At 43.3% G+C, this 26573-nt stretch overlaps 1 protein-coding gene across 2 annotated transcripts in view; it reads right to left on the bottom strand.

Annotated features, from left to right (window-relative positions):
• SLC23A2 (solute carrier family 23 (ascorbic acid transporter), member 2) overlaps positions 1-26573 on the bottom strand; it is a 109644-nt gene that overhangs the window by 54452 nt on the left and 28619 nt on the right. For both annotated transcript variants that reach the window (XM_005874673.2, XM_005874674.2), the window contains exons 2-3: positions 22946-23206; positions 6005-6103 (exon numbers count right to left, since the gene is read on the bottom strand). In XM_005874673.2, the coding sequence (XP_005874735.1) occupies positions 6005-6103; positions 22946-23053 (207 nt within the window). In that variant the 5' untranslated portion in view covers positions 23054-23206. The remainder of the gene's footprint in view (positions 1-6004; positions 6104-22945; positions 23207-26573) is intronic.

The following is a 26573-nucleotide window of genomic DNA, read 5'->3' as shown; positions in this document are numbered from 1 at the left end:
TCTCCAACCCGCCAGGTCCTTCAGACCCTCCCAATCACTTGATTCTCCGCTCCCCTACAGATCCCCCAAGCCCACCTCCTTATGTCCCTCCTCCAAATGCCCCCATTTTCAGACTCCACCCTTCAACCTCCTTACCAAGTTCCCCTTTAACTATTTCCCAGACAGCCAGCCTCCAGCCCTTGTCCTTCCCCTGCGAGAGGTGGCCAGGGCCGAGGGTATTGTCCAGGTACACATCCCATTTTCCATGTCCATCCTCGCACAGATTGAGAGACGTCTTGGGAATTCCGGTACCTGACCCACTCCTATGACCTGACACGACATCTATGTCATCCTGTCCTCCTCTCTGACCCCAGAAGAGAAGGAGTGCATTTGGCAAGCAGCTCGGGACCATGCTGATGCCCTCCATAGACAGGACACGCCAGCCAACCCGGTTGGCGCTGACTGGTTCCCCCAAACTAACCCGAGATGGGACTATCGGGTCAATTCTCCAGGGCGCCGGCTTCGTAGTCATATGATCATCTGTCTCATTGCTAGACTCAAAAAGGCTGCCCATAAGGCAGTGAACTATGACAAATTTAATGAAATCTCTCAAGGCTCTGACGAAAACCCAGCTCTCCTCCTCTCCGCCTCACGGAGGCCTGACAGAAGTTTACCACCTTGGACCCCACCTCCCCACCTGATTATAGCTTTTGTTACATGTGGTGGGCTCCTGGGGCCGAGGCCGAACACCCACTTTATATCCCAATCAGCACTCGACATACGCCGCAAACTTTGAAAAATAGACACAGGTCCACAAACCCCTCAAAAAGACCTCGTTAATCTGGCCTTTAAGGTCTTAATAATAGAGATGTGGAGACACAAATCCAAAAACAAAAGCGAGATCAGGACAAGGCTGAGGCCCAGAGGAAGCCTTTCAGCTCCTAGCCACTACTCTCCTGAAGTGCCGGTCCTCCAACCAAGGAGAAGTCAGGGCTAAGCCTCCTCCGGGACCATGCCTCAAATGCAAGGAAGGAAGGACACTTGGCCAAGTCCTGCCCAAACTCGAGAACCCCGCCTGGACCCTGCCCAAGGTGCGGAAGGGAAGGCCACTGGAAATCAGACTGTAGTCTGGCCCCTTCAAGTCAAATTTCAGCCAGTCCAGCAAGGCCGCCCTCTGGATCCGGTCTGGAGCTTCCACACCTCCTGGGACTGGCCACCAAAAACTGAAGTTGCCCCGGCCCTGACAAAGCCCCACACACTTATATCACTAGAACAGAGCCTCGGTGACGACTGTGGAGCAGGTAAGCTGATCTCCTTTATAATTGACACGGGGGCCACTCATTCTGCCCTCCCTGAATTCACTGTCCCCTCCTCAGTCTCTACTATGGGGGTTGACGGATTAGTCTCACAGCCACTAGCCGCACCTCACCTCTACACTGCATCTTACTAAAATACCCCCTCTATCCACTCTTTCCTCGTTCTACCTCGGTGCCCAACCCGGGCTACCACGTATCCCCTCATAAAGCCCAGTTGTCCCAAACCACAGTCACCTACCTTGGTTTCACTCTCACCCCGCAAAGTCGAGCCATTACCTTGGACCGTAAACACCTTATCTCCTCCATAACTGTCCCCTCCTCTAGACAAGAAATACTCTCCTTTCTCAGGCTCGCTGTGTACTTTCGCCTCTGGGTTCCCAACTTCAGCCGTCTCGCAAAGCTCCTCCATGACGCAGTGAAGGGACCCCCTCACTGAGCCTTTAGATCCCAAGGCCAGCATTCTCACTCCCTTTAATGCTCTGAACGCTGCTCTCACCTCAGCACCTTCTCACCCCCCTGCCCTTCCCAAAGAACTACTTTCTTTACTGCAAAACTGCAAATTCTTACTTAACAGTGGCTATTATCAGAGACTGAACTCATTATTACCCAAATCTTAGCATGTTATCTCTAAGGAAAAAAGTGCTACTTTTAATACAAGTGGCCGGAGGCCTGGAAACTACCGTCCTAGAACAGGCTGCGGGGCCTGCTCCCCGCACCTCCCTCCAGCTTCACAGGGCCTATACATAATTTTCCAAAGTCTTCTTAAAAGCTTTGGCGCATTGCTGGGTTAAATGATAAACATCTAAATATTTCAACACATTTTAAGTTCACCTGATTATAGCTTTTGTTACAGAAAACCTATAAGGTAGATTTGGAACTGTTAATGTGATGCCTTATTGAAGTTGTGTTTCTTGAAAGTGAGAGTATTCATAAATGTCAATCTAAGAAATGCTGGCTGTCTACTTTTTGGTTATCATTGGAAAATTAAGGTTTCTAAGAGTTAAGAATTCGAAATAAATTGAAAAGAAAGTGTATGGTTTTGGTAATAAAAGGCAGAGGCATGGACAGGCATTTTGAGAGAAAAAGGAAATGAGTTAAATTTGTAAGCAGTAAGCCAAGACAAGTAGAATAGGGAAGCTGAGATAATTAAACAGCAATTTGCTAGGGAAACTGACAATAGTTAAAACAGCAGTTTCCAGCCATCTAGAAAATCCAGATGCCAAGCAGTCGGCAGCCATCTATTAAATTCTATCTTCCTAAACCAAGGACAAATGAAGCCAAGAGAATAAACCTCATTTGGGTATATCAGACTACAACCCTCCAAACTAATGTCTCTTTTCTCCCATCAGACCATTTGTCAAAATTCTTATTGTTCCAGCTTTTGCCCCCGTAATACTAAAATGTATAAAAGTTGGTCTCCACCAGGTTACAAGCCCAACTTGTACTCAGGAAATACCACCCCTAGACACCATCACAACCTCCTTTTGTGCCCAGACCTCATCGTCCCCTTGACTCCCAGAGCAAAGACGATGGGCTAGGTCAGAGAATTCTGGATGCCTAGAGCAAGGGGCAAACTGGGAAAACAAGAACCTCGCCCCCAAGGTAACTAACTGGTCATGTGGTTGGACCCCTGATCTTTCATATCACTAGTCAGGCAGCTTAGACCCCAGATCTTTTCCTCCCTAAAGATAACATCTAGACTTCAGTTGTATTTCAGATCCAGGTCCAGAAAAGCAGCAAAACCAGACAAGTGACACTGGTAGCCTCAGGACCAGCTTTTACCTACCAAGCCACTCAACAGGATGGCTTTTGAGCCTTCACTAACCAGTCTCTTGGGGAAATCATGCTGCTGCAACCCCTCGCTCCAACCATGAGAAATCTATAGTGTTCCAGCCAACTACAATCAAAGTTCATCCCCCTCAGCAGGAAGTAACTACGGAAGATATGCCCTTCCCCCTATTCCATAAAACAAAAGGCTGGAATGTTAGGTCTGATCAAATATCGCATGGATATCCCCTTCCCTGGGAACTGACCTTCAAATCATTTCACAATAGACATTCCCTTTCCCTAAGACTACATTCCACTTGCTAACACCATTATCTTTCCTCTCAGGACCCGCCCAGAGAATTTTCCGCCCAGAAAAGGCCCGCCTAAAGTCCTTTAAAATCTGACTCCCCGTCCCTGGCTACTGGCGCCATTTTGGGCCTCAGCTCATCTGGGTTTCCAGATGACCTAATAAATTCATAATTCTTTACCATCACCACCACCTCCAAAAAAAAACAAAAAAAAACAGCAACACATGTCTAAGTAAAGTTACTGAATATCAAAGATAAAGAATCCATAAGACAGGCAAAAGATCAAGATACTGATAAGAAGAAAAAGACTGGTCACATTTCTTCACTGCCACATTCAGTATCAGAAAATGGGAGCAGCACGGGAAACCATAAAAATCTTCCAAGACTCCATAGGCAGCAAAATAGCAGACATATGTCGTAGCAATATCTTTACTGATACAGCTCCTAAGGCAATGGAGACTAAGGAGAAAATAAACAAACAGGACTACATCAAAATAAAAGCTTCTGCACAGCAAAAGAAACCATCAACAAAACAACAAGAAAGCCCACTGCATGGGAGAACACATTTGCCAATGCTATTTCAGAGAAGGGTTTAATCTCCAAAATTTACAGAGAACTCATACAACTTAACAAAAGGAAGATAAACAATCCAATCAAAATATGGGCAAAGGACCTAAATAGACACTTTTCAAAAGAGGACATACAGAAGGCCAAGAGACATATGAAAACATGCTCAAAGTCACTAATCGTCCGAGAGATGCAAATCAAAACAACAATGAGCCCTGACTGGTTTGGCTCAGTGGATAGAGTGTCAGCCTGTGGACTGAAGGGTCCCCGGTTCGATTCCGGGCAAGGACATGTACCTTGGCTGTGGGCACATCCCCAGTGGGGGGGGCGTGCAGGAGGCAGCTGATCGATGTTTCTCTCTCATCAATGCTTCTTTTTTTTTTTTTAATATATTTTATTGATTTTTTTACAGAGAGGAAGGGAGAGGGATAGAGAGTTAGAAACATCTAACTCTGTGATTAAGGACCCAGGACCTTAGCACTGGATGCAACCCAACAAGTCTATAAATTCGGAAGCACTCTGCTACAAGATGCTGAGATCCAAGCAAGCCTAGACTGCAGGCATCAGTCTACACGCTGACCGTAGCTGCTCTCATCTCTGCACTCTGAGGAGCAGTGTGGAATCCAACACCACAGGAATTTCAACATTCAGCATGACTCTAGTCTAATTTATAATAGCTTGACCAAATAATAGCAATACTGATCAAGATACCCAAAAATGAAATGTCTATCTCACAGACTAGAAATTTTAAAAAGAAACCACACATACATAAAAATTTGATTATTCCAAAATTCCAATATAATATTTGTTATCACTGTAGTGACTATACTGCAAAATTGTTGCACTCAACCAAGTTGGGTACTATATTTGCATGTGTCAACTTTCTAGTGGTCTTTGTGAGTAGAATATACAGAATCTACTGTCTATAATACAAAGCAGTGATTCTGGAATTAATGCCTCATTATATAAGTGGATCAAATTAGTAATTGTCACCATAAAGTTAAAATCTATTTTTAAAATTTATTTAGAACATCGTCCTGATACCCCAAGGCTGCGGGTTTGATCCCCAGTCAGGGCACATACAAGAATCAATCAATGAATGTATAAAGAAGTGGAACAACAAATCACTGTTTTTCTCTTTCTCTCTCTTCCCCCCGCCTTCCTGTTTCTCTAAAATAAAGTCAATAAATAAGTCTATCAAATGAAAGTGAGAAGTCTTAGGGCTGCAATGCAATCTGAAAATGCCATATTATCAAACTTTTCACATGTGTTAGATACAAAGAAAAAAAATCCAGATATCTGGCCCCTCTTTGGGCAGCTCTCCTGGCATCTAGGAAAATGGTCACACAGACTGACCGTTAAGGAGACAGGATGAAGCAAAAGGAGATTCTCCCACTTTTAGTGTGATTTCTATTGCTTTGGTCAAGGCTTCCTTCATTAAAGGCGTTTTCATAGTCTACAATAAACTAGCTACTGGATTCTCTCATTCTCTTAGTCAATGCACACGTAGTATATACCAGACACGATGCCAATAACTTTACATATATTATTTCATTTAACCCTCACAACAACCCTAAGACAAATTTGTTTACTTCCATTTTAGAGATGAAGCAACTGATGCCCAGAGAGTTTAAGTAATTATCAGGGTCTGAGTCACATTAGCACCCAGACCCAAATTCTTAACCCCTTCCCTCTGGCATGCTGACTGAGGCTTTTAAAAATATATAAATAAGGGGCTCTATATGAGACTTAACTTAATTGCCATTAAGACAATTAAAAATTAGTAACTTCTTTTGATTCCTGGGGCACGTACGAGAGCAATCAATGTTTCTCTGTCTCTCTCGGTCTCTCAACTTCTCTCTAAAAAAATAAAATCAATAAACATATCCTCAGGTGAGGATTTTAAAAAATTAGTAACTTCCACTCCTCATCACTTCTATTTCCATTATACAGAGAACACCCACACCCACTCCGCAGGGTAGAGACAAAACCCAGAGGAAGAACACGTCCTGGACAGAACCTGAGACAGCAGCGGCGGGGAGCGGGGGTGGCGATGGAAGTGGGTACCTTTTCTGCAATGCCATTTTCCGTTGTGTAGATCGCCATGAGCTCTGTGTCTTCATTGTCCTGTTCACCAGTGGACGTGGCACCTCCATTTATCACCACCTGAAGAGAGACACTGCATTTAAAGGCTGTTTCACAGTATTTCTCTCTGCAGTACGGAAACATTTCCCCCCAAAGTTGTTTGTAATTCTCATGAGACAAAAACTGTGCATTTTTTACCTATCAATTTAGCCAAATCTGCAGTGTTCTTAAATGAAACTCGCAACAAGTGTGTGCTGCATTAGTAACCATGTGTGTTTTGATAGAGGAGAAACATACCACGTGTCCCACAGAGGGAGGCTGCGTGAACAAGAGGGTCAGCTGAGGGAGACTCAAAATAGAACATCCAAAGAAAGCAGAAGAACTGCTGTTTCTGAGCCAGGGAGAGACATAATGAGCTGCCTTCCCGAGTAAAGATAATGACTTCCAAGTGCCATCCGTATGGCAGGAAGTGGCCTAACAGCACTCTCACACTGTGCTCTCCTAACTTAGTAACAACCCCCTTGCATGCATGCCCTGTGACACAGGCGCCTGTCTTGGTCCTGTAGCCTTAGGTCCTGGCTGCCTGTCTTGAAAATAATACTGAAAATAATTGTTCGTATGAATCAAACAACTACATTTTAAAAACACAGAGAAGAAAAGTATAAAAATGTTTAAATTCTGGTATTATGAACTACCGTAAAGGGAAGTGAAAGATGAGTGATGGCATAAGAGAAAATACGGTGCGACACCTAACAGGATCAGCATCAGAATTTCACAAAGAACACCTGCAAATCCATCATACACACAATCCAAAGGAAATGGCACAGGGTAGGAGCATGCAAATTCACAGAAAAAAATTAAGTTGCCCCCCCCCCAAAAAAAAACACAACACAGAGAGCTGTTGAACCTCACTTAAAATTATAGAAATGAACATTAAAATTAAATTTAGTTTTGTAGCATAAATTAGGGGGAAACTCTTAGAGGGGAATCTGGTGTTGAGCAGGGTGTGGGAGAAAAGCTACTTTAAGGTATTACAGAGACTATGCTCTTGGTGGAATGGGGTACCTTGGTTCCCTTTGTGAAGGGGAACTTAGCACTGGGATTTAGAACAGGCATGTTCTGGGACCAGCAAGTCTACTCATAGAAACCTATCCTTCAAACAGAGCCATGCAAGTGTATGTTCAAGGTTGAAAACTGCAGCATTACTCAAAATACTGAGTACTTGGAAACAACCTACATGTTCATCAAAAAGACATTCTTAAATTGTGCTATATGCATTTTGAGAATAATATTCAGCCATTAAAAGGAAATTGATGTACTGACAAGAACTCCAAGAAATACGGTTAAAAAAAGTCACAAAACAGTAAGCCTAGAATCATCCCAGTTGTGCTAGTAAAATAAAATAAAATAAAATAAGATAAAAATGTAATAACCTCCCTGTGTCTAAATGTTTGGTAAAGGATCCAGTCACTAACCAGTATGAAGGCTTACCCAGGGGCAAGGAGAAAAGATGGGCACCTTTCATTTCTCACTCCCAACCATCCTTTTTAGCATTTGGATCTTTCATAATCAGTACATATTCATATGTTATTTGAATACTGCTTTTTTAAACGAGTAATAAAAAAGTGTACACCAAAATATTAACAGTGGTTGTCTTTAATCAGTGGGACCATTTTTACCTTCTTGTTCCCTTTATATATGTTGGTAATTTTCTATAATGAGGACAATTAATTTTTACAACAGCAAGAAATAAGAAAGACTAAACTTCCAATATAGCTTAGACTGAAGCAGTCCAGAGAGATTTAATCCACTTATTTTTGTGATTGAAGACAGGACCAAAGAAAAATTTAATTTCTCATTCAAGGTCACACCGATTACAACCCCAGTCTGAAGCTAGTTTTAACGTATGCCAAAGATCTCGATTAACTGGTACATCATTCTTACAGGGCAAATTTTCTTATATCATTTCAAATAAAGAGTTGCTTTTTTTATTGATCGATTTTAGAGAGAGCGAGAGAATGGGAGGGAGAAAGAGAGAAACATCAACCTGTTATTCCACTTATTCATGCATTCATTGGTTGGTTCTTTTTTTTTTTTAATATATTTTATTGATTTTTTTTACAGAGAGGAAGGAAGAGGGAGAGAGAGTTAGAAACATCAATGAGAGAGAAACATCGATCAGCTGCCTCCTGCACACCTCCCACTGCGCATGTGCCCGCAACCAAGGTACATGCCCCTGACCGGAATCGAACCTGGGCCCCCTCAGCCCGCAGGCCGATGCTTTATCCACTGAGCCAAACCGGTTACCAGTGGTCGGCAAACTGGGGCTCGCGAGCCACATGCGGCTCTTTGGCCCCTTGAGTGTGGCTCTTCCACCAAATACCGACTTCTGCGCATGGGCCACAAAGTTTCAATCGCACTGTACGTGCGTGCCCGCACGTGGTATTTTGTGGAAGAGCCGCGTGTGGCTCACGAGCTGCAGTTTGTTGGCCAAAGAGCCGCGTGTGGCTCACGAGCTGCAGTTTGTCGACCACTGGGTTAGGCCATTGGTTGATTCTTGTATGTGTCCTGACCGGGGATTGAACCCTCAACCTTGGCGTATCGGGACAATGCTCTAAGCAACTGAGCTACCCGGCCAAGGCCAAAGATTGCTTTTAAAACTATCTCTAAGACATGTCATGTCTTTTACACAAGCCAACAGGGTCTGTGGAGTTTGCTTGCCTGTGAAACTAGCTGCCAGCAGGATACATGTTCCCAGACAAGTTTACGTCCACAAAACGAAACTCTACCTTACTATCAGAACCAGGCTCCAAGTCCTAGCACAGCAGCACTCCACCCACTGAGAAGCCAAGAGGTACATACATTCAGGATGAACTGTCCTAAACAATAATGTTTAGTTACTAAATCATCAGAGAAGCCCAGATCTGAGTTCACGCCCTATCCTAGCCAAAACTAACCTTCACCCAAATTCATCCCCTGTGGCCTCAGGGTCTCCTTTTGGGGTGATGAAAATGTTTCCGAACTAGACAGAGGTGATGGCTCCATAACATTGTGAATGTGTTCAATGTCACTGAACTGCTCACTTTTAAATTTCAATTTTGTGCGAATTTCACCTCAAAAAAAATTTTAATCTGTATATGTGGCATAAAAGAGGAGATTTCCCCCAGACTTATTCCATTCCCATACACAATTAAATAAGTGCTATAAAATTCAGATGCTCCCCACCCTAGGAAAGGGCTCGTATTTTCATTCAACAAACTGTGTTTGAGCACCTGCTGTGCCCAGGCAATGAGGATGCAGTCCTGCCACATATCTGTACCCCTAGAGCCCCCTCAGTGTCACATGGGTGGGTACCAGGTTAATGGCACCCACTGACTGAACACAAGATACATTAGGGCACCAGGGAGTAAAACACTAGTTTGTTTTACTATTTTTCCTTTGGTTTCTTAAGTTAGCTATTCTGATGGTCTACTTTTTTAAAAACGTAAAATATAATTTTAAAAATAATGCTAAAATCAGTTCTTCAGGAAAGGCCTTGAGCTCTTTATTTTTTAAAAGGATAAAAAATGTGTCTGACACTGTCAAAGCTTCACATTTTTGAACCTCTAAATATTAGTTCAACTGGGAAATAAAACATGTCTTGGAAAGCTTTCTAAACTTAATAAAAACAGCTTTCCTTTTGTGTTATTAATAGCATCACAGATAACAGAGGGGAATCTTGGCATCTTCCATCTCAGGAAATTGATCAGGTTTTTATTAAAAATATCCACAGATGATTTAAAAATCCTTTGGGAACAACATGTCCTTTCTCTCTCAAAATTATTTGAAACCAAACTTGCGGCGTTAAATGCCCCTCCTAAAGTAATACTGCACAGTCACGCCATCAGCTATGAAAGCAGGTTTTCTCTGCCCAAATTTGTCAGTTGATTCTGCTTGTCTCCAATATGCAGGGTTACATTGCCTTTGGATGCAGGAGTGTGCTGATTGCGCAATAAAAATCATGCCTTTATTGCTTTATTGCTACTAAGCTAAGACAATAATGCTTAAGTATGTGTTTTGAAGAGTAATCCTAAAACGGTCAAATGTACAGGAAACAGGAATGACAGGAGCAATTGTGAAGCGGATCACGCTGAATATCAATTTCACAGCAATGCCCATTTAAACTGACAGTGGAATAAGCCTGTGTTACTCAAACAGAAGCCAAAGGGAATCAGTCAGTGGCTGCAGGTACCTGTAAGGTGAAAAGTTCAAGTACCTGGGAAACCCTGAGCCTCTGATCAGAGGGTTCAGGACTCAACTAGCATCTATTTTCTCTTTGGGATCTGGTATGATTCGCCCACCACTGTCATATGTCTAATAGCTAAGTGAACCATTTTATATTAAAATAATCATGTTCAGAATAGTGATACAGTTCCTCAAATTGACTGTTTTCTATCTATAATAATAAAAGTGTAATATGCTAATTAGACCAGACAGCCGGACCTTCTGGACAAAGCCGGGGCTGTGAGGGCTGAGACCCTTGCATGAATTTCATGCATTGGGCCTCTAGTCCTATATAATAAAAGCCCAGCGACCATATAGGCAGAACGACCAGAACGACAGCTTGACCAGTCACTATGAGGTGCACTGACCTCCTCTCGGTCCCTTTCCCCGGCTGGCAGGCTCCAATCACCGATGGCAAAAGGGGACCCAGGGTGGGTAGGGGGGATGCAGGCGGTGCCAGGCCAAGGCCCCTGCCCCACCAGTCACCCCACACACAGAGGGTGACCGGCGGCAGGGTTGGGGCCGGCAAGCGGGTGGGAACAGCTGACTTCTCAGTCCCTCACCCAGCCGTAAGGCTCCCATCGCTGGATGGCAATTGGGGAACCGGGGTGGGTAGCAGCAGGGGACGTGGCTGGCTGCTGACAGCTGGGGAAGATGGCCCTGATTGCAGGCTAGGCCTAGGGACCATACCCGTGCATGATTTCATGCACCAGGCCTCTAGTTCTTTAATAAAAAGATAACACACTATTCTTACCCTCCCTACACACACACACACACACACACACGATTTCCTCCATATCCACTATTAAAATGTGTTTTAAATAGACTAAAGATATCAAGATTAGTGTTTCCCCATCTTTAACCCAAGTTCTTTAACTGAACATCAATATTACCTGAAATTTCAAAATTAACTTCCATGAAAAATAAATCAAAGTGAGTATAATATGGCATATGCTAAACCTACAGAGCTTGTCAATCTTAGATGACAACCCAAAAAAATGTAGCTGACAGGTCTAACATTACACTAGCAATCCCAAAGTTGGTGGAGGCGGCAAAGCCCCTAATCTGTTCTCACTGCCTCTTCAAACATGGCAGCCCAGGGTGGACACATGCAAGCAAAACCTCTGGAGCAACCAATACTTCACCCACAGCTCAGCCAATCCTGCAAAGCACAGCCTCCTTCGCTTGTTCTCCCAGCCGGCCTCCTCCAGAGGGCTCCTGGGCTGCAGCAGCCAGAGCACCTTCAGGGTTCCAGCTCGTCCCACCTGTTCCCCAGCACAACTTGCCCTTTGAAAAGAGCCAGAAGATGCCTGCCTCTCCCCATTCCTGGCCCCTATCCTGAAGGGCGGGGCAGTTTGATGTGCCTGTCACAGGCCCACATTGAAAACCCTGTTGGTGCTCCTGCTCCCACACATCCCATGACGATGGTGAGAACTAACATTTGCTGTGCACAGATTCATGTGGCACTGAACTGGCCACTTCACCAAACATCTCCCCTTCAAGGTGATGTCTGCAAGAGCTGAACTGGAAGTCGCTATGAAGCCCCATCCACAAATTGATTCCAAAACAGATCCCAAAGGTACCCAGCCAGTTCCAGCACGCCACCCAAGAGAGCCGTCATCTTCCATTCTTTCCAGGTGGTAACACATTATAGCTGACAAAGGTACATTTCTTTTTTTTTTTTTAATTTTTTTCTAAATATATTTTATTGATTTTTTACAGAGAGGAAGGGAGAGGGATAGAGAGTTAGAAACATTGATGAGAGAGAAACATCGATCAGCTGCCTCCTGCACACTCCCCGCTGGGGATGTGCCCGCAACCAAGGTACATGCCCTTGACCGGAATCGAACCTGGGACCCTTCAGTCTGCAGGCCAACGCTCTATCCACTGAGCCAAACCGGTTAGGGCGGTACATTTCTGATAGGTAAAGAAAATATAAGGGATATGAACCAACAAGAAACAAAATCAACATCCCAAAAGGAAAATAAGGAATATAAATGGCTCCTGAACATTTGAAGAGTCTCAACCTCACTCAAATGAAGATGCAGCAGAAAACTTTTTCCATCGACTAAATTGGCCAAGAAAACCAGTCCAACCCATGTTCTATTGGCAAGCCTGTAGGAAAACAGGCACTCACACCTTGCTGATGGGAATGAAATGATCTCAACACAGGGCACTTAGTGGTGCCCTTCAACCTAGTAAGGCACACCCTCTGCCCCAACAGCCCCTCCCATTCCTGGAAATTTATCTTTTTCTTACATCTGAGTGAAATATCCTATGTGCAAGGTTATTCAAAATATTAGAAACAATGGACATCTATCAAATGGGAATATGTAAATCAATTATGGGACATCCACCCCATAGATGATCTGTAGTTATATATAGGGCACTCTACATTCTGATAGGGATGTACAGACATCAACAACATTACGGGGTTGGGCAAAAGTAGGTTTACAGTTGTTTGTATGGAAAATAATATAATAATAATAATACAAGAATAAACTGTTTTGCATACTCACAACTGTAAACCCACTCTGTATATTAGTAAGTGAAAAAAACAAGAGCAGAACTACAGATATAGACATCTAGATACACACACGTGTGTGTATAAAAGGAGATGAGAATATATTTGCTTACATATTTGTAAGCCATTTCTGAAAAGTGGTGTGTGGGGAGAATTGGTGTATACAAGGCCAGGCAAGGGGCTTTTCACTCTATACCCTTTATACTCTTACATTTTGAATCATCTATCTATATAAAACTCTAATATGCAAATCGACCAAACAGCGGAACAACCAGTCACTATGACGTGCACTGACCACCAGGGGGCAACGCAGGAGCTGCCCCCAGCCCGCAGGCCCCAACCAGTGGCAGTGGCAGGGGCAGTGGGGGGCGGGGCCGGCGAACCAGTGGCGCCAGGCCAGCCAAGGCAGGTGCAAGTGGGGGCCCCGAGATTGCCCCGCTGGTTGCCCTGCAGATCGTCCCTGATCACCAGCCAGGCCTAAGGACTCTACCCATGCACAAATTTCGTGCACCGGGCCTCTAGTATATTACCTAGTGTTTGAAAAATAAATAAAAATGTAAAATTAGAACTCCTTTAAGGAACAATTAACAAAATTATGGTACAGGCTACTGCAAAGGAAGATGAGGCAAATATATTTTAACTTTCTGGGAAAGAGGACCAGGGTGTCTTGTTAAATGCGATGAAGCAGGTTACAGAACCATCTGCAGAAGTACCAGCCCTTTTAAGCAAACACAACAGAAGTGTGCTTTCTGCCTACAACCATGTATCACGTGGAACCCTTTTCCTGGCCCTCACACCACCATATCAAGCGTGAGAGTGGGAACCCTTCCACTTGGATCCCTTTCTTTTCTGATTTCTATGAATATGGCCACAAGGAAGTCCCTTCAAGATGGGATGAAGCAAAAAGATTCTCCCCCATCTCAGTATTTTGCTAAAAAAAAAAAAGTCAAGTATTTTCACCTTTTAGCTAAACTAACCACTAGTTTCTCTTTATTCTCCTCTTTATGGCAAATTTCATATGTGCCAGGTACTGTGTTCATAAATTTACATATGTTTTCATTTAATCCCTGTGACAAGCCTGAGACCAATGCTATACTTAGTCCCTTTTTATAGATGTAGAAAAAAGGCAGGTGGAAGTGGGGGCCCCGAGATTGCCCCGCTGGTTGCCCTGCAGATCGTCCCTGATCACCAGCCAGGCCTAAGGACTCTACCCATGCACAAATTTCGTGCACCGGGCCTCTAGTATATTACCTAGTGTTTGAAAAATAAATAAAAATGTAAAATTAGAACTCCTTTAAGGAACAATTAACAAAATTATGGTACAGGCTACTGCAAAGGAAGATGAGGCAAATACATTTGAACTTTCTGGGAAAGAGGTCCAAGGTGTCTTGTTAAAGGTGATGAAGCAGGTTATAGAACTGTCTGCAGAAGTACCAGCCCTTTTAAGCAAACACACGTAACAACAGAAGTGTGCTTTCTGCCTACAACCATGTATCACGTGGAACCCTTTTCCTGGCCCTCACACCACCATATCAAGCGTGAGAGTGGGAACCCTTCCACTTGGATCCCTTTCTTTTCTGATTTCTATGAATATGGCCACAAGGAAGTCCCTTCAAGATGGGATGAAGCAAAAAGATTCTCCCCCATCTCAGTATTTTGCTAAAAAAAAAAAAGTCAAGTATTTTCACCTTTTAGCTAAACTAACCACTAGTTTCTCTTTATGGCACATTTCATATGTGCCAGGTACTGTGTTCATAAATTTACATGTTTTCATTTAATCCCTGTGACAAGCCTGAGACCAATGCTATACTTAGTCCCTTTTTATAGATGTAGAAAACTAATGGCCAGAGAGCTTAAGTAATTCCTTCCGTTTTTGTCACATTTGCATTGAGACCTTACTCCAGACCATAAGCTCTTTCCTCCAGGATCCTGACTGAGGCTATTAAAAATACCTACAGCCTGGCCAGTGTGGCTCAGCGCAGTTGAGCATCTACCCAGAGCCAAGAGGTCACTAGTGTGATTCCCGGTCAGGGCACATGCCCAGGTTGCAGGCTCATCTCCAGTAGGGGGCATGCAGGAGGCAGCCGATTGATGATGTTTCACTCTCATAGATGTTTCTATCTTTCTATCTCTCTCTCTAAAAATCAAAAAGGGGAGAAAATGTTAAAAACAAAACCCCTACATAATCACTCCACATGTGGTCCCCACCCCTCCATGGCCCACCTGTTAGCCCTGGATGGAAGAAGCCTGTTCGGGGAGTCAAGACTGTTTCCCAAAGCCTCTTAGTTATATCTGTACAACAGGCATAGCATTAGTCCCCTTTCAGATCCTCTACCTGCCCTTCTGCATCATTGTTCTCTGGTTCAAGGGGCATGGTGGAGTTGCATGAGAGAAGTGGAACAAACACTGATTAATTGCCTACTGTGTACATGATCTGGTGCTGATATGTATGATCTCATGCACTCTCAATCATCCTGCAGTTCCAGCATCTCCAGTAGGGGGCATGCAGGAGGCAGCCGATTGATGATGTTTCACTCTCATAGATGTTTCTATCTTTCTATCTCTCTCTCTAAAAATCAAAAAGGGGAGAAAATTTTAAAAACAAAACCCTTACATAATCACTCCCCATGTGGTCCCCACCCCTCCATGGCCCACATACTTGTTAGCCCTGGATGGAAGAAGCCTATTCAGGGAGTCGATTGTTTTCCAAAGCCCGTTAGTTATATCTGTACAACAGGCATAGCATTAGTTCCCTTTCAGATCCCCTACCTGCCCTTTCACATCATTGTTCTCTGGTTCAAGGGGCATGTGGAGTTGCATGAGAGAAGTGGAACAAACACTGGTTAATTGCCTACTGTGTACATGATCTGGTGCTGATATGTATGATCTCATGCACTCTCAATCATCCTGCAGTTCCAGCATGAGTAAGTGCACAGGTTCTCACAGGCACGGAGGGCTGTAAACCGAGACTTCACTTAAGGCGCAAAGCCAACATGGAGCTGCTCTCCACAGATGGAGCCAGGTGAGATATCCCTCTTCCCTGGGGCTATGGGTCATGACAGGCTCAGCGCTGCCAAAGCAGGCAGTGCTGTAGCTTTTCCCTCAAACTGCTACATATGATCCAGGGATTCTCTCTGCAATTGTTAACTTGTAGAGTAGGGAAGATAGACACTCACAAAAGAGAGAACATAAATGGCCAAGGAACATGGGGATAAAAGTGTCGTATCTCATTGAAATGCAAAACTAAAACGTTGTTAAGTCTTTCACTTACTAATTTCCTGCTTTTTAAATCTAATATCCAGCACTGGCAGGGGAGGGTCCTCTCTCACAGAGCTGCTGGGAGTATAAACCACTGCAATAAGGTTACATACACTAAGGTATCATTTATGATATCAATGAATTCGAAATAACCCAAGGTCCCAATGAAAGATGTGGACAAAAGGGGGTTCTACAGAAAGTGACCTCGCAGGGTAATGGGACTGTAAATTCCTAACCAGGCAGGTCATGGTGGGCAGCCATGTCCCAGGCATATAACTTCTTTAGTACAAGGTTTATTTTTGCCTTAAGCAAGCCCTGTCCATTGTTTCTGTGAATCTAGGTTAACACACCTTTGAAATGCTTCTTTTCAGAGCCTTCCAAAACTCACCCACCCTCATAATCTTATTGGCTGTCCTATAATCTACTCCCCACCTTGCTTTCTCCCACCTTCATGTAATCCTCCTTAATTCCAAATGCATGAAAGAAGCTGCAAACTGTCATTTCTTGGAAGCATTTGAGATCTTGGTCAATTTGGCTCAAATAAATTACGATAAAAATTATCTGCAGATTTGGAACTTTATTTCAACAAACTAGAAAAATTAGAAAAAAAAAGTAGAAAAATTAGATTCAAGATTTGCTATTATGTCAATGACAAGATGTTTTCAATGGCATTGAAATGCCATGATATAACATGACGTTAAAGGGCTTTATAAAGCAGAATTTTAGGTTTATTTTTGCCTTAAGCAAGCCCTGTCCATTGTTCCTGTGAATCTAGGTTAACACACCTTTGAAATGCCTCTTTTCAGAGCCTTCCAAAACTCACCCACCCTCATAATCTTGTTGGCTGTCCTATAATCTACTCCCCACCTTGCTTTCTCCCACCTTCATGTAATCCTCCTTAATTCCAAATGCATGAAAGAAGCTGCAAACTGTCATTTCTTGGAAGCATTTGAGATCTTGGTCAATTTGGCTCAAATAAATTACGATAAAAATTATCTGCAGATTTGGAACTTTATGTCAACAAAGTAGAAAAATTAGATTCAAGATTTGCTATTATGTCAATGACAAAATGTTTTCAATGGCATTGATATGCCATGATATAACGTGACGTTAAAGGGCTTTATAGCCCTAACCGGTTTGGCTCAGTGGATAGAGCGTCGGCCTGCAGACTGAAGGGTCCCAGGTTCGATTCCGGTCAAGGGCATGTACCTTGGTTGCGGGCACATCCCCAGCGGGGAATTAGAAAAAAAAAGTAGAAAAATTAGATTCAAGATTTGCTATTATGTCAATGACAAGATGTTTTCAATGGCATTGAAATGCCATGATATAACATGACGTTAAAGGGCTTTATAAAGCAGAATTTTAAAAAACAAACCACCAAATATTTGTTTCATCTCTGGAAAGAAATACAAAATATAAGAATGTTGTTTTCCTGGCTGACAGGATTTTAAATGATTTGGATTTCCCCCTCATTAAAGCATTCTATGTTTTCTAAATGTTCCACAATGAACATATTTCTTTGTAAATAGTTATGCAAATAATAAAATGATGACAGGATAGACATATACGCAAACTATTAAAAAGATATAATGAAAGAACACGTAAATTTTCTTCCTGTTTCCATTTCACTGACAATACATGTGTACCCTGAAGCCTGGGAAGAAATATGGATACTTTAAAACATGTAAAATTAAAGGAGGTGGAAGAAACCACCAGTAATTACCATCGTGCAACCTCCCATAGCCTATCTTCTTCCTAGACCACTTATCAAATCCCAACAGGAAATCTGCTCTTTTTTCCAACAGATTATGCTTCGATTAGCTGAAATACCTTTCCTCTAATCCAGTGGTTCTCAACCTTCTGGCCCTTTAAATACAGTTCCTCATGTTGTGACCCAACCATAAAATTATTTTCGTTGCTACTTCATAACTGTAATGTTGCTACTGTTATGAATCGTAATGTAAATATCTGATATGCAGGATGGTTTTACGAGAGCCCTGTGAAAGGGTCGTTCGACCACCAAAGGGGTCGCGACCCACAGGTTGAGAACCGCTGCTCTAATCATTCAAGGTCAGGAGCCTGCCTACCTAGCTTAACTGAACACAGGTTAGGAGTGAATGGAGAATTTGAAGGTAAGGGGTTCAGTAAGTATCTACACCCAGAAGAGGATATCTTAACTAATCCAGGAATGCAAAAGACACAGGCAGAAATGACAATCAGGATCAGAAATGAATGAGGCTGGAAGGCAGGAGGACCATATGGAGGCGTCATGATGACAGACAAGAAATGGCCCAGAGAAAGCAGTGGCGGCAGGGAAGGTACTGAGGGTGAGCCTTACAGGGCGGGGAAGGCAGGAAGGCTGGGCAGCCACTTCTGTTGTGCTCCTGTCACGTCTGGTATAGTCTGAGGTCGTTCGACCACCAAAGGGGTCTCGACCCACAGGTTGAGAACCGCTGCTCTAATCATTCAAGGTCAGGAGCCTGCCTACCTAGCTTAACTGAACACAGGTTAGGAGTGAAGGGAGAATTTGAAGGTAAGGGGTTCAGTAGGTATCTACATCTAGAAGAGGACCTTAATTAATGCAGGAATGCAAAAGACACAGGCAGAAATGACAATCAGGATCAGAAATGAATGAGGCTGGAAGGCAGGAGGACCATATGGAGGCGTCATGATGACAGACAAGAAATGGCCCAGAGAAAGCAGTGGCGGCAGGGAAGGTACTGAGGGTGAGCCTTACAGGGCGGGGAAGGCAGGAAGGCTGGGCAGCCACTTCTGTTGTGCTCCTGTCACGTCTGGTATAGTCTGATCACAAGCACTGAAGACAAGCAGTATGGACAAGATGTCCCTTGCAGGCCCTTCCAGGACCAAGAGACTGTGACTCCAGCCTCGAACAAAGGTGAAGAGGATCACCATTGTAAGCCTGCTCTAGGCAATGATGGCAGCAGCTCTGTCCTTTTATAGCTCATAGCAAGTTGTATGTGACCCAATTATTAAATAGGCATTTTGTACTACTGACATCTTGAATTTCATTTAAAACTACGTCATGATGACAGACAAGAAATGGCCCAGAGAAAGCAGTGGCGGCAGGGAAGGTACTGAGGGTGAGCCTTACAGGGCGGGGAAGGCAGGAAGGCTGGGCAGCCACTTCTGTTGTGCTCCTGTCACGTCTGGTATAGTCTGATCACAAGCACTGAAGACAAGCAGTATGGACAAGATGTCCCTTGCAGGCCCTTCCAGGACCAAGAGACTGTGACTCCAGCCTCGAACAAAGGTGAAGAGGATCACCATTGTAAGCCTGCTCTAGGCAATGATGGCAGCAGCTCTGTCCTTTTATAGCTCATAGCAAGTTGTATGTGTCCCAATTATTAAACAGGCATTTTGTACTACTGACATCTCGAATTTCATTTAAAACTACCAAAACTCGCCCTGACCGGTTTGGCTCAGTGGATAGAGTGTCGGCCTGTGGACTGAAGGGTCCCGGGTTCGATTCCGGTAGGGGGCATGTACCTTGGTTGCGGGCACATCCCCAGTGGGGAGTGTGCAGGAGGCAGCTGATCGATGGTTCTCTCTCATCGATGTTTCTAACTGTCTGTCCCTCTCCCCTCCTCTCTGTAAAAAATCAATAAAATATATTTTTTTAAAAAAACTACCAAAACTCTATTCAAATTAAAAGCAAGCTGCAATAATCCTGGTTAGAGCATCGTCAGGAGACGCCAAGGTTGCAGGTTTGATCGAGTCAGGGCTCATATAAGAAACAACCAATGAAGACATAAATAAGTGGAACAACAAGTCTCTCTCAGAAAAAAAAAAAAAAGAAAAGAAAAGAAAAAGTAAGCTGCTTGACCAGAATCGAACCCAAAACCCTTCAGTTGGAGGGCCAATGCCCTAACCATTGAGCGACTGTCCAGGGCTTGTCTGTGAAGCTCTTTATCTGACCTTCAATTCTAAATGGTAGCTTTGCTGGGTAGAGTAATCTTGGTTGTAGGTCCTTGCTTTTCATCACTTTGAATATTTCTTACCACTACCATTTGGCCTGCAAAGTTTCTGTTAGAAGTCAGCTGCCAGTCATAGGGGCTCTCCCTTGTAGGTAACCTGCTTTTCTCTTGCTGCTTTTAAGATTCTCTCTTTGTCTTTCACCTTTGGCATTTTAATTATTATGTCTTGGCATGGGCCTTGTTTGGGACTCTCTGCACTTCCTGGACTTGTAAGTCTATTTCTTTCACCAGGTGGGGAAGTTTTCTGTCGTTTTCTCAAATAGGTTTTCAATTTCTTGCTCCCTCCTTTCTCCTTACAGTACCCCCATGATGGGAATGTTGGGATGCTTGAAGTTGTCCCAAAGGCTCCTTACACTGTCTTCATATTGTTGGATTCTTTTTCCTTTTTGCTGTTCTAATTGGGTATTTTTTGCTTCCTCATATTCCAAATTGCTGATTTGATTCTGTGTCATCTACTCTACTGCTGATTCCCTGTAAGTTATTCTTCACTTCAATTAGTGTATGCTTCATTTCTAACTGATCCTTTTTTATGTCATTGATGTTTTAAGTTCTGTGAAGTTCTCATTAAATTCCTTGAAGTTATCATTAAGTTCCTTGAACATCCTTATAACCATTGTTTTAGTTCTTTTTCTGGAGATTTCTTCTGTTCTTTCACTTGGGACATGTTTGTTTCCACATTTTGGCTGCTTCCCTCTGTTTCTATGTATTAGGTAGAGCTGGTATGTCCCCTGGAATTGGTAGAGTGGCCTGTGCAAGGCCCAGTGGCTCAGCCTCCCAGTCACCTGAGCTGGTCACTCTAGATGCGCCTCTGTTTGTGTGCACTGTCCTCTTATAGTTGAGTCCTGATTGCTCTTGGCATCACTGGGAGGGATTTACCTCCAGGCCAATAGGCTGTGAGGACCAGCTGCGACTACAGCAAAAGGGCTGCTGTGCAGGAGACACCCTGATGGAGGACTTGCTTCAGTGGGGCTTTGGTGCTCAGAGTCCGCCCCTTGAGAGTATCGCTCTCGGATGTGGTAGGGCTGTAATCTGGCGTGGTCTAAAGCTGACCACCAGGTGTCCTAGCTCTGGGGACTCCATGAGGTAAACGTCAGCTACTGCCTGTGCCTTGCCTTGGGCTACTCAGCATAAGCTACAGAGTGATCTGCAGATGGCTGCTACTTGTGTTGGGCTTGGAGGCGCCCAGGAGAGGCCAAGCTGTGAACCTTGGCAGTCTGCTGCTAGTGCCAAGCCTGGGGCCACTTATTAAGAGGTATGGGGCACACTGAGGCTAGCTGCTGCTTGTTTGAGAGATTTCAGGAAAGTCTGAAGCCTGAGCTAGGACTGGCCCTTCATATGGAAAAGCTACTGCAAACAGATTAGGTGGAACTGTAAACTGGGTGGGGCAGGGTCTCAGGGAATCCCAATGGCAGGGCGAACAGTGTGGGCCAAGTTAATGGAGACTCATATGGCTCCTGTTGGCTCTATGGTGGGGAGGTCTCAGCAAAGGAATAATGACTTCTCCCAGCAATTTTGTCTGGGAGAAAACTGCCCCCCAGTTCCTGTACTGATGCCAGACAATTTAGTTCCTCCCTGTACGTACCTGGACCCTTTCAAGCTGCTGCCCCAGAGGGAATGAATCTGAATAAGTCCACGTATGGGCCCTTTAAGAGGAACTGCCTGGGAATTTTACTAGTAGCATCTCTTCGTGTCACTCAGCTACAATTCCCACTGGTTAAGTTATGGGGACTTCTCTTCCCAGCACTGGAACCCTAAACTGAGGGGTCTGGTGTGGGCGCAGGGGGGGGGAGTTTGCCTTGGATCCTTTGCTCCTCACAGGGGCCTCTGCAGCCAAGATATCCTTCCCAATTAAAACCACCACACAGAGGTGTCAAACCAGCCTGTTCTGCCCCTCCGCCCCTCCGCCCCTCCTACCAGTCTCATTGTGGCTTCTTCTTCAATTCTTAGTTGTAAGGCTTCCATTCAACCATCTGAATGATGGTTTTTCTGTAATTTAGTTGTAAATTCTGATGTGGTTATGTGAGGAAGTAAGTACTATGTTTATCTACTCCACCATCTTTTCCTTTCAAGAGTGGTTTTCTTTTTTCTTTTTTTAATATAGTTTTATTGATTTTAGAGAGGAAGGGAGAGGGAGAGATGGAAACATCAATGATGAGAGAATCTTTGATCAGCTGCCTCCTGCACGCCCCCCCTGGGGATTGAGCCCACAACCCTGGCATGTGCCCTTGACCGGAATCAAACCCCGGACCCCTCAGTCTGCAGGCCAACACTCTATCCACTGAGCCAAACCAGCCAGGGCAAGTGGTTTTCTTTTTTAAACCAACACTTTAGGTAACTTTCTACACATCAAGTCATAATCCTAATCTGGAAAATACTAGCTCTGAATATAATGATGTGTGTCATTAGTCTTTACTGAGTGATATCACCTGTCTAGTAAAACTACCTCTATCTTGGACGCTGCTGCCATAATGCAAAGCATGGCCATTTGGGTTCATTAAGTCATTCATTCAATCTCCCACATTACAATACAAGTCTGACGTTGGGTTACAGGCGATTTCAAAAGAACACAATTTTGGAGATGAACTTAAGCCTTCGACATCCTCCAGTGTTGAGTAAGCACTGGGCCTGCTTTACAACATTGACCGAAACACATGCTTCCTTCCTGGAGTTAATCTCATCAGGTGAGCTCTAGGCAGAGAACCGGGCCAAAACCATAGGCAGCCAACAGGGCTCCTGGAGACTGGCTCACGTGAAAAGCATTTGGTTTTCAAGTGCCTTAGCCTTCACTGAAAACATGAGTATTAAAGCTAATCCTATGTTGATTCAATACAGAAACTACTTTAGAGTGATCCAAGAAGAAAGGAAGACGGGGAATGCTGTTACCGGGAGGGTGAAGAAAGTGGGGTGCTTCGCTTCGTCTTCATATTTGCCTTCCGTTGAACTCCCAGCCTCCATGGATTTGGATGTAGTGTTTTTACCAATACCCATCATTAAGAGAAAGTGGCTGGTTTGGTTGTTGGGCTGCACTGGCTGGAAGAGAAGGCTTGTTCAAGCAGCGATCCCAGGATCGGAGTTGGCTTTTCTGCGCCTAGAGCACCTGATTCTCAGGCAGAGATGAACCCCACAAGCACCATCTCTTAGCACCTAGAAAAGAGAGAGCAGCCAAATCACCACAAGCACAGAAACAGAAATGTTCTACAGCTGCCTTGATGATGGAAATGTTCTACAGCTGCCTTGATGATGGAAATGTTCTACAGCTGCCTTGATGATGGAAATGTTCTACAGCTGCCTTGATGATGGAAATGTTCTACAGCTGCCTTGATGATGGAAATGTTCTACAGCTGCCTTGATGATGGAAATGTTCTACAGCTGCCTTGATGATGGAAATGTTCTACAGCTGCCTTGATGATGGAAATGTTCTACAGCTGCCTTGTCACTTTCCATAAGAGATGTGACTAGTGTAAAAGAAAAACTGAATTTTTAATTGTATCTCATTTTAGTTTTGATTTAAATAGCCACTTCTGGCTAATGGCAATCATACTACACAGTGCAGTTATAGCCAATTTATTATGACTGCCTGGATATTAAAATTCTAAATTCCCTATAGGTGCCCAATTAAATGCATAAAAAAGGTGGGGGATAAAACCAATCTAGGATCGAGTGACCACGCAGAATTCCAGATAAGTGGCAAGACGAACTTTAAATGGGCTAGAATACCACACAAAAAAATAGAACCAAAACATTCAGTATCTATTAAATAACAACATAAACATAAAGAAGAAATCCAACTGCCTCCCCCCAAAATGGAGGGGAGGTAAAATAGTGAGAGAGTAGGGGACGGGGGGAGGAGGTAGGAGATCAACGCTACTAGGCCCAAGATGGACCTGATGTGCTCTAAGAACCTCAGAGAAGCTGATACTTAACAAGGAAAAGTGCAATGCTGCAGGCTAAGAGAAAACCTAGCCGAAAGTCAACAGCAGGAAATTACTGAAAGAATCCTATGCAGCCAAGTTTTGGTGAAGAAGAAAATAAAAACCTCAATTTCAAACAACAGGAGTATAATTTGGACAATAAAGATCCACCCAATGGCTTCAAAAATAAAAGACACAAAGGATCCCTCCCTTCGAGGGCTGGCACGTGTGAAATAAAACATGCTTAGGTATGCCTACATTTTAATGGGGGGGAAAGTAGCACAAGCAGGCTTCTAGGGGGGTGAGAAGGGACAGACAGCACATTCACTGGCACTCTGATTAGAATGATGTCAGGTCTTAGCGCCAATTAATTTCCCGCTGAGAATGAATAAACCTGGCCAAGCTGTCCAGCAAATGTGGAGACGCACCTATAAGACGTTTAGAAATACAAGTAGGAAACCTCCTGTTCAAGGAATTCTGGTAAGGGCACTTTTCATTCAACAGATACTTTGGGTGAACCAGGAAATTTTGAAATATAAACAAAAAAGAGAAAGATTTATACAGAATTCAAGAGTTAAAACAGTTGCCAAAACATTAAGTTCTGCCCCAATGCAATAGAGGAGCTGGGTGCACACATCTTTTTTTTTTTTTTTTCCTGAGGTGGCTCTTTTGGTTTAAATGTTCATGCACATTTTGCATTCTTGTTCATATCATGTTTGTTTAAAGCAGTGGCTCTCAACCAAGGGTGATTTCTCCCTCCAGGGACATTTGGCAATAGCGAGACATTTTTTTGGTCATCACACCTGGGGGAGAATGATTTGTATCTAACAGGTAGTGGCCAGGGGTGTTGCTAAAGATCCTACAGTGCACAGGAAAGAGCCTATAATAAAGAATTATCTGGCCCAAAACATCAACAGTGCCAAGACAGCAACCCTGGTTTAAAGATATTTCCCTCCTGGCCATTCTATAATGGCTGCTTCCTGGAAGGCACGTCGTCACGTGGAACCTCTTAGCCTAAGCATTCAGAGCTCCAAGAAGGAAGTGTTTTAAGTGTCAGATAGAATTATACACGGATCATTTATTTGAAACCTTCAGTGCTCAAGATCTAGCCACCTCAAGGTACCAACATCATGACTTCAGTTTCAATACTATTGTTCTGTCCTCAGTTCACTGCGTTTGGTGCTGTCTGTTGTTGAAGTAGAAGCTGGAGATGCAATCGCTCATTAGGTCTGGTTGTCAGCCTTACAGGCATTTGTGCCTGTTTGGGGGCACATGCACAAAAGGAAATGGACAGGTGTGACACTGAAGGGCCTCCTGAATTAAACCTTGCCCTGAAAGCATTTGTGCTACTGAGGTTAAAAACTGAGCTTTTGGTGTCTGAAAGTTCCCAAGAAACAGTAACTAGGGTACTGAACATTCGTAGTTGTTTCCCTATAAATGGGAATAAACTGATATGTATTAAATGAATTTTTTTTCACAACAGATAATGCACTGAATATGTAGAATATAATTTATATCTGCTAGTTAGAAAGAGGGTCAAAGAAATTTGCATAAATAATATTTCATAGCATCAAAATTCACAAAGCACATGAAATTGGAAGAAGGAAGCTCCTGCCCAGAACCCTAGGAGGTCACCACTGTTCAATTGTAGTCACTTGCCTTCTACATCGGTGAGGAATCTTTTCTCCATATTTCTATTAGATTTTTGTTTTGTTATCCCCAAAGTTAATACTATACTTAGATATGAAATACATCCCATCAAAACTTTAATTTATTTGAAGAGAGGGAAGGTTTTAAAAAATATGTTCAATGTACCTAATATTGAAATGGAGAAAAGATTTAATGTAAGAGCAGGTTTTTGTGGATGACCTGCTGCTCTCCCATAATGCTGGAATTATCGGAATAAACGCTCATATGATTTAAAAATAATAACAATAAGATTTAAAATACTTTAATATAAAAAAATACTTTGTGTTGACACTGAAATGGAGAAGAGGTTTAATGTTTTAAAAAGCCCTATTAACTGAGTAACACCCCCACGGAGAGAAATACTATATTAAATATAAACCTATTATGTTGTATATATGTATTTTTAAAAAGGTACTTCCCTCTTCCCAAAAATGGCATCCCAAACATGCCATGTGGGTCCTTAGCACAAGATCACGTCCCCCAAGGGAGACACGTGCCAGTTTGAGAAGCAGGGACATGCCTATCACCAAATAGAGCAAAGCCCATAATAGAACAAGTCTATGGGACTTGCTGTGGTTTAGTGACTTTTTAAATAACTTTCCTTTTTCAAGAACAGGGACAAGTGGATTATTATATTTCTTCTTCATCTTTTCTGCTATTTGTAGGGGATATGAAGACCCACTTATGCACTTTCCAAAGCATAAAAGTGGGGACTTTCTATATTCAAAGGGGAAGTTACAAACATCACTTAGAAAACCCTAAAGGCTCTCTCTACTGGTAGCCCTGACAGAGATTGTGTGTGTTTACTTAGAATTAATCTTTTTCCTACATTTTTAATTAAAGTGTTCTGCAACAATTCAAAAAATAATAAACAATCTACATCTTGATCTAGCCACGGCCACCCATAACGT

This window comes from Myotis brandtii, unplaced genomic scaffold, assembly GCF_000412655.1.
Source record: "Myotis brandtii unplaced genomic scaffold, ASM41265v1 scaffold45, whole genome shotgun sequence".
In the NCBI taxonomy this organism is placed as follows: domain Eukaryota; kingdom Metazoa; phylum Chordata; class Mammalia; order Chiroptera; family Vespertilionidae; genus Myotis; species Myotis brandtii.
This window is presented reverse-complemented; position numbering and strand designations above follow the sequence as displayed.